The sequence below is a fragment of the Morone saxatilis genome, unplaced genomic scaffold (genome assembly GCF_004916995.1).
Source record: "Morone saxatilis isolate NCDOM2014 unplaced genomic scaffold, NCSU_SB_2.0 Contig1, whole genome shotgun sequence".
NCBI lineage: Eukaryota > Metazoa > Chordata > Actinopteri > Moronidae > Morone > Morone saxatilis.
In genome coordinates, this window is record NW_023339651.1 from 14,255,185 (window position 1) to 14,264,021 (window position 8,837).

General features: G+C 41.9%; 1 protein-coding gene across 1 annotated transcript in view; it reads left to right on the plus strand.

Annotated features, from left to right (window-relative positions):
* Positions 1 to 1,224: 1,224 nt before the first annotated feature.
* The window catches only part of csnk1e (casein kinase 1, epsilon), a gene marked incomplete at its 5' end in the record, with an annotated part of 9,357 nt that continues 1,744 nt past the window's right edge, over positions 1,225 to 8,837 (plus strand). Inside the window, 9 exon segments of the mRNA XM_035658720.1 lie at positions 1,225 to 1,322; positions 1,475 to 1,585; positions 2,173 to 2,321; positions 4,296 to 4,524; positions 4,802 to 4,972; positions 5,709 to 5,857; positions 6,043 to 6,241; positions 6,325 to 6,470; positions 7,994 to 8,059. Coding sequence (XP_035514613.1) covers positions 1,247 to 1,322; positions 1,475 to 1,585; positions 2,173 to 2,321; positions 4,296 to 4,524; positions 4,802 to 4,972; positions 5,709 to 5,857; positions 6,043 to 6,241; positions 6,325 to 6,470; positions 7,994 to 8,026 — 1,263 coding nt within the window. The 3' untranslated portion in view covers positions 8,027 to 8,059.

Consider the following 8,837-nt stretch of genomic DNA (forward strand, 5'->3'; position numbering starts at 1 on the left):
GGGGTGGCGTTCAGAGGTCCTACCTGTACATGGAGGGTGCGGTTATGGGTAATATCAGCACATCTGATGGTCAGAGAGGGATGAACGGTGTTTTTTTTTTTGCATTCACCCCCCCCCCCCCCCCTCCTGGTATCTGGGGCAACTGCATGAAGTATTCTCTGTGAAAATACAACGTCTTGCCTGTTTTTGTGCAGTCCTATGCAGCAGCAGCGGGTCTCAGTTTTGTAACACTGGCAGTGTAGAGGGGGAGAGGAGCTGGAGAGACCTGAGGTAAAAGGTTTGGTAATGTGCAGCAGTGGCTTGCTCTGCCTTATATTTCCCTGCACAGCGTATGTGGATTGGGGGGGGGGGTTGTTGCATGTAGGTCTACAATGCAGCCAAGAATAGAAAAATGAACTTAGTCAGCGTTGAGTGCAATGTCAAACTGGCTCTAACCTCTGTTGGAAAAGAAACCTTCAGTCATTTCCCACTTTTAAGTCCCTGTTTCGTGTCTGTTCAGACAGATAGGGGCTTGAGTGAGGGAAAACGTGACTCATTCAGATTTTTTGTCAGGGGACTCAGAAGTCAGAAATTGGGAGTTTATGCAAATCTCTTGTACACACATAACTAGACTCCCTTGAAGTGCTTTGGGAAAGAGTGTGTGACATGCTGATCCAGCCCCCCCCCCAGCAGCTCTGAATAAATCATGTTATACAACTACACGCTCTGTTCTTCTTTGCTCTCACCTTTTCCCCATGCACTTCATAAACACTTCATTGGCCTACATTGTTGTCCTCTGAGATACCAGAATGTATTATTGCCTCCTCTGTAGGTGTAATAACTCTAACTCGACAAAACATGGCTGGTTGGAGCCGGGCGGTTACATTAGATCCTGTGTGTTGAAAAATGTTTCGCTGCCACAGCGGGTTTAGTCACTTTACAGCTGGAAGTGAGCAACATTTTCCTTCCTAGTTCCAGTGATTCAACTCTGCACGCTGCACTACGTCACTGTTGTGGCTCAGTAATCTGCACTTTTCATTCCTTCTCATCTCTTCTGTTGATTTGTCCCAAGCTTCCAGTTTCGTCTTCTTTCATGACACAGCAGCCCCGGGGCTCGTAGCTTTGAGTTCAAAGTCTGCAGTTTTGCACCTCTGTCCTTTTACTCTATTGATCACCGGTGATTGATGACAGCTTTGTGTATGTTTGTATCTGTGTGTGTGTGTGTGTGTGTGTTTACCCCTTCAGTGAGTTGAAAAACTCAGGAGCCATGGAGTTGAGGGTGGGGAACAAGTACCGCCTTGGGAGGAAGATAGGGAGCGGATCCTTTGGAGATATTTACCTCGGTGAGAATTTGGACTGTATTAACCTGACACTGAAGCAGTGGATATCACATATTTTTGTGATCTGTGTTAAATTTCACAGGTCAAAAGACCTTTTTAATGTTTGGGAAATTATTGATATGTTGTAAGTACATCTCTGGTATTTCTCCCATCAGGTTCTAACATCGCTACAGGAGAGGAAGTAGCCATCAAACTGGAATGTGTGAAGACCAAACATCCACAGCTCCACATTGAGAGCAAATTCTACAAGATGATGCAGGGTGGCGGTAAGATGCACCAAGAAGTGTTTCAGGGTTTTGGAAAGCTTTACTAGAGGGCACCGAAAGGCAGTGAAGAGTTTAAGGGGCACTAACAGGTATTTATTGCTTCTGAGGGTATAAACCATGTTACAGTTGTTTCAGAGGCATTGCAGTCCATTTAGAGACCTTTCAGGACATTAAAGGGCAATTGCGGTGCTTTCAGGGACACCAAAAGGCAACTTTTGCTGGAATTAAAGAGCATTTAAGCTTTTTCAGTGTAGGGTTGTTGAGACGTGAATAGTCATTCAGGAGCACTCAGGAGTAGTCATGGATGTTGAGAGGCGATGATGGGTGTGGAAGCCTTGCATGTTAGTAATGGTATTAACAAATATAAGAGGGTGTACAGCAGCCCAGAGAACGGCTAGGAGGTTAAAAAAGAGAACAATTTGAAAGAAAAGAAAGAAATAAGATTACATTTATAAGCTATATTCATTACAATACAACTATCTTATTATCTATACTACCTATACTATTACACTAGTTTCTCACCCCTGTGCTACTGTTCATTATTCTGTTTCCTAACCCTGTGATTCCCTCTCCTCCCCTCCCAACAGTGGGAATCCCGTCTATTAAGTGGTGCGGCGCGGAAGGCGACTATAACGTTATGGTAATGGAGCTGCTGGGCCCCAGTCTGGAGGACCTGTTCAACTTCTGCTCCCGCAAATTCAGTCTGAAAACAGTCCTGCTGCTGGCCGACCAGATGGTGAGACAGACTCCGGTCAACGCTGTAAAACATAATAGTTCATCAGGGGTTTTTTTTTTCTGAGATCCAGAGCCAATAATTACCACACTTGTTTAAGAACCCTCTTGTGTTTAATAAAGGCACCATCAGGGTCTTTATAAAGAGGTTTCTCAGTGACAAACAAAGATAGCTATAAATAATGGAAAGGTACACAGGGAATTATGCAATCCCATTCATATTTAAAAAAAAACTACAGTTGTCTAAACTTGCACTGAAGTCAACCTCAGGCTGGGAAGTTACACAGATTTCAATAAATGGATGTGGCTATTTTTAGACTGGAACTAAATGGATCATTTGAAATCTGAGAATAATTCTCATCTAAACCTCTGAAGCTTGTTTCCTGGCTCGAGACAAAGCTTATCCCCTCACTATCTTCCACCATTCAGCTCCTCCATAAAAGTCAATTCCAATCTAGGACATGGAAGCTACAGCAAGAAGGCCTAATCCTTGTCGCAGGGGTCAGCCTGTGGTGTCTTTTATAAGCCTCTTTAATCTCTTTTATGTCATTCTTCAGTCTACAACCGGTTCATTTGTTCTTTTTCTCCCATTTTCTCTTGGCCACTTTGACCTCTTTTCCTAATCGTTCTTTCTGCTGTCGTTGCAACATCTCTCCTCTCCTCTCCTTCTCTCTCCTTTAAAAAGGCAGTAACTAAGATTTTAACTGTCCCATAACGTAAAATGACCTCTATATATCTGCAGACGAGCTGATGGATCATTACCAGTGACTTAACTATTATTTCACTGGGCAATGAGACTCACTTAAAAACTCACTTTTAGTTTTAGACCAAACGCTCTATAACTATGGGAGCATAAAGGCCTCCAGCGACTCTACTAATCAAGACCAGTAAAGGTAACTAATTATCTGAAAAGTAATAGCTGTTTGTCTGACGCTCAGATCAAAGTACTCACTAATCTGGAAACCTGAGGAAGGATAGATTCCACATTTTCAAACAACAAAACAGATCAGTCAATTTTTCAATGTTATTCCCCACTGGGTGTTTTTTAAATGCATTTGACCACCACCCGGTATGTTTTGGAGTGATACAGAAATGATCAATCCTGTATCAAATAGATGATTTAACAGACCATACCCCACAGTTGTGTTAGATTCAATGAGTTCTCTGCTTTGCAGGCAGCCACTGACTTTATTAAATGCACTATGAAAATGATCTTGCCGATATATGCAACTTGTGTGAGGAAGGTCATCTGTCACTGTAAAATTTCAGTGCTTTCCATTTTGTCTCAAAACTTTGTGACTGTAGTTTTGTTTTGCAGTTGTGCGCACAGACTATTTTGGTGGTGCATTCAAGGACACTATGACACTTGAGTTATTATAGTTGCCTGCTTAAGGGCAATATTTTAAAATGCAAGAAACATCAACAACACACATACAGTATGATCCTTCTTACAGTGTCAATCTGTGGGTTTTTAGGCTTTATACTCTTGAATCTTGGATGTCAGAGCATCTTCTGTTTTTAGGTTTGTAAAACAGCTCCTGATGGCAACATGCAATATTACATGAGGATGTTACTATGTAACTGTGGCAAAAGATAAAAAGGATGCTCAACTGATTTTACATATGAAGATCAGTGGACTCTACACCAAGCCTACGTTAGGAACTTGACGTGAGACAAGGAGGGTCTAACAAAAGAGTTGAGATGCATTATGGGAATTGTAGGATCCAGTGCTTTTGGAGCTTAAGTCATACTCAGGACCAAAAGTCAGTACATACAACCTCATTGGCTGCAGTTGAAATTAGCCAGCTGACTTAGACTGGCACATTTACAGAAATGTTGATTAATGTGTGTTGTCCTTAATACAATTAAACTTAAAAACTCATAGCATGAATGTATTGTTAATGGGCTACAACATGCAAGACCACTAATACTCTCTTTTAATCCCAAATAAATGGTGTTCCCCATCTCTCCGTTCCAGATCAGCAGGATTGAATACATCCACTCCAAGAACTTCATCCACAGAGACGTGAAGCCAGACAACTTCCTGATGGGGCTCGGCAAAAAGGGCAACCTGGTCTACATCATCGACTTTGGCCTGGCCAAGAAATACCGTGACGCCCGAACGCACCAGCACATCCCCTACCGTGAGAATAAGAACCTCACCGGCACCGCCCGCTACGCCTCCATCAACACCCATCTGGGCATCGGTAAGACAGCATACACACAGAGGTTGGCCTACATATCTGTGTAGGTGTGAATGTGTGTGTGTTCATCTAACCCTGCTGTGGTTTATGTGTCTGTTCCCAGCAGAATGTCAGCAGAATATGTTGCAATATGCATGTTTATTGATCTGGACTGGATTCTCAGGACTGCAGTCCCCTCTTTCCTTGTGTGTCCTTTCCTTTCCTTTCCTTTCCTTTCCTTCTCCTTTTCTTCTTCTCCCCCCTTAAACTCTTTGTCTCCGTTCTGTGTTGTCCCCCACAGAACAGTCGAGGCGAGACGACTTGGAGTCTCTGGGCTATGTGCTCATGTACTTCAACCTGGGCTCTCTGCCCTGGCAGGGGCTCAAGGCTGCCACCAAGAGGCAGAAGTATGAACGCATCAGTGAGAAGAAAATGTCCACCCCCATCGAGGTGCTCTGCAAGGGATACCCCTGTGAGTAAAGAAACAAGAAGTGATAACAGGAGAAAGGCCCATTTAAAGAGGGCTTTTATAATATTTCAGTTAGGTCTGTACCCAACCAAGTCGAATCAGATTTGACTGTTCAATACAAAGATTTGACTATTTGTGCCTCCTAACCCCTACATCAGCAGTTCCTGTGGTGGAAACGTGGCTATTAGCCTACCTCACATTGTAACGCTTTTATTTGTCACCTGTGATGTGAAAACATCAGATTTCCACACAGTCACAGAAATTTAAAGTGTGCGTCCTGCCGGGCTGTTGACAGCGCCGTCAGCCAAAGAATCAATCACAGCAGACGGCAGTAGAGGAGGTTGTACCGCCGATTGGTTCAAAGGTGGTTTAGCCAACTTCACTGACAGTCAGCACCAAAGCACAGAGCGTCACAGCAGCCAGTCAGGTGTCACACTGCACTCCATTAACTATCACTCTTCTCCACCTCCTTCACACTTTGCGAGTTGCTGTCATTTTGGGACTCGGTTTGTAAAGTTTATAGCTGCTATGCTGATGCTCTGTGCACAGTGACGCAGCTAAAAACCAAAAGTGCAGAGATTCGACTGACAAACTGCGAGTCGACTCGGGGCCTTCTCAACTGATGACTCGTTTTTGAGGGCAGCCATAATTTCAGTCACATTTTTTTACTCAAAAGGCTCGACACCTCCCTCTGTCTTTGCTCTGAACCCGCTTCTCTTTTCTCTCTTGTGTTTCCCAGCTGAGTTCTCTACCTACCTGAATTTGTGTCGCTCACTGCGGTTCGATGACAAGCCAGACTACTCATATCTGAGGCAGCTCTTCAGGAACCTTTTCCACAGACAAGGCTTCTCCTATGACTACGTCTTTGACTGGAACATGCTGAAGTTTGTGAGTGGCTCGTCTAGAATTGCTACCTGTCATGCTCTCTTACAGTTATAGTCAGCAGAACACCGTGAGCGACACACTTTTGCAAACTAGCTCCAGCCTGGAGGTTCAAAAACCTTTTTCATTATATTCTTGACCTTTTCCTCCAGCATACGTTCATACATCTGCACTGTTCCTCTGTGTTTCAGGGGGCCAGCAGGACAGCGGAGGACGGCGAGAGGGAGAGGAGGGATGGAAAAGAGGGTGAAGAGCGGGCGGGAGGAGGACAAAGAGGAGCCGGAGGCCGAGCTTTGCCGCCAGGTCCGAACCCTTCAGCCGCCAACAGAGTCAGGAACGAGGCAGATGCTGCTCCATCGAACCCAGCCACGCGCGGGGTCCAGCAGTCAGGTCGGGATGTTGTTTGTGACTTTAGGATGTTTAGGAAGTAACTGTGGGATCCAGCTGTAACACGCATGTTTGTGTGCGCGCAGGTAACCGCTCTCCTCAGGCAGGGAGGGCAGAGCGAGCCGAGCGAGAGAGGAAGGTGGCCATGAGGCTTCATCGCGGGGCCCCGGCCAACGTCTCCTCCTCTGACCTCACTGCGCGCCTCGACCAATCACGCATCACTGCATCGCAGGTAGGAAGACTGTGGCTTTTTGTGGGACTTTGTTGTGATGTGATGTTTTATGCACATCAGTTGCTCTGAGGGTGTTCTTGGCTTATTAGTAAATATATTACATTTTCTGTAGCGCCATCAGCAGGTCAAAGTTTTCACTTATCCTGTGAAATACCTTAACATCTACAGAATTCAAAGCTCCCAGCAGTGACTCTTTGTCTTGTTATTTTAGAATTTAACTCGACCATAAATAAACTGCAGAAGATATTGCTCTCTTTTCTTATGTAGCATTAATTGCTTCATTGTGAATAAAATGGATCAGACGGATTCTCATTACCTTGGACTGCTGACATTGGATTCTTAGCTATGCTTGCCACTCATGTTGATACAAATTCATAATTCATAATGCCAACTTGGAAATATTGAAGCACAGAAAACATTCAAACATAATCTACTCATAATTACCTAAGAAAATTGATGTGAAGAGTTTTTGTTGCTGTGCAGTTTAAGTCTGACATGATATAAACACAGAATGGACTAATCCACTAAGGCAGCCTCCTTATGTCCCAAAGCTTCTTTGGAGTTTGTAATTGGACTCTCTCAAGTGCTTCTTCATTTATTAGGGATCATGTCTGCATCCTGCAATAATGACAGCAGCCATTCTAAATATCCAGACTGATTGCACTGTGGTTTTAAATCATTATTTAAAGAATCTCACATACACTATAATCATTTGGTGGAGCATATTCAAATAGATACAATCTCAATTGAAACTGTACAGGCTGAATGTTAATAAATTAACTATAATGTAGACAAAACCAGAACATTTGAATATTATCCTTTTATTGACAGTTCAGTAGCCACTGATTTAACTGATTTTGACTTTGTGTTGGTTGTGTTCGGCCTGCTCCTCCTGGTCTAGGAGTGTGCTTCTGTTACTTTGTGGGTGGACCTGTCATCTGAATTGTTTTATATGCTAGCAGCAACCCCTGTGAAACTGCTAACAGATCTCAAATTGCCATTTTGTGACCAGAGTTATTACAGTTTTGTATTTTTCATTCACTTTTATTTTTATTTCGTTTTTTTAAGATTTGTTTTTAATTCAGTTTGGCTTCAGTTAGTTTCCAGAGTGAGTTTGCTTGTTTCAGTTTAGTTTTTATTCTTTAAAAGTGTTTATTTTTAGTTTGACCAAATTGATAAAGACTCAATCTAAAGGCATTTCCTGTATATTTTTATTGTAGTTTAGTTAGTTTTATAAGTATACAATATTGTTTCAGTTGTTTTTTTTCTCAAGTCTAGTTTTTATGTTAATTTAGTTAACTAAATTGTTTTTTCACAACAAGTATTAGTTTGTTTTAGTTTTTAGTTTTGTTGTAGTTGATTCCGAGCAAATAGTCCAAAGAATTGGAGGTAAATCAACAACTGAGAAAGCATACAGCGTCTGGTCTTGGAATTGAATAGAATTTTTTAAAATACAGTTCTTCAGGTCTCTGTCTTCTCCCTTTGATCTGCTTCAAGCTTCTCATCTTTCCCTCCACTCTCAGGTCAGTGTGCCGTTTGAACATCTGGCAAAGTGAGTTCCTCCTGGCTGGCCTGCAGGTCAGTGGCAGGTATGGACATGACACACACACACACACACACACACACACACAGCATGCTTGAACAACTATCAATGTCTTTTGTCCTTGATGACCCCTGAACCCCCCACCCTTTATATTCTAGTAGAGAAAGAAATTGCTGATATTCAGCTAAAATTGTAATCTGCAGTAATTCAAAGCAACAGGGATTAATATAAAATAATACATATTATTGGTTAAATCAGGAGTGAAGTTCTGCTCATATAACCAGACTTGAGGTGTTTAACATTTAATTAAGTCAAGTAAAAAGTGGAAATGAGGAACAACATTTAACATTTGCTCTAATTGTTTTAATTGTTGATAAAAAAAAATTTACAAGTTGACATTTTTTCCAATAAAATGAATTTAGCTTTTCTTCTTTCTCTTGAAACCTAAAGCAATTCAGCCACAATTTTTTTTATTGCATAATAAGTGAGTTTGTTACCATAAAACATTAAAAACTAGTTGGCAATAATTTGATTAAGCCATTCTGAAAAAATAAAAAAGTTTAAACATTATTGACCAAATCGACTGGAAAAAGGTATTTAAGGTCAGATGATTATGTCAGTAAAGAATTTCCATTTTATAATTAGCTGTAGTTAAAGGATAAGTTAAGTGATACTATGCTGATAAATTAACAATGATCCCACTAACAAGTATTGTCCGTATATCTAAAGCCTGATATATGTTATTCCTTTGTGCTGTAGAGCTCCATTGTGACATCTTGCACTGGGACCATGAACACAGTAGTTTATTTTGAGTCAACCCCACA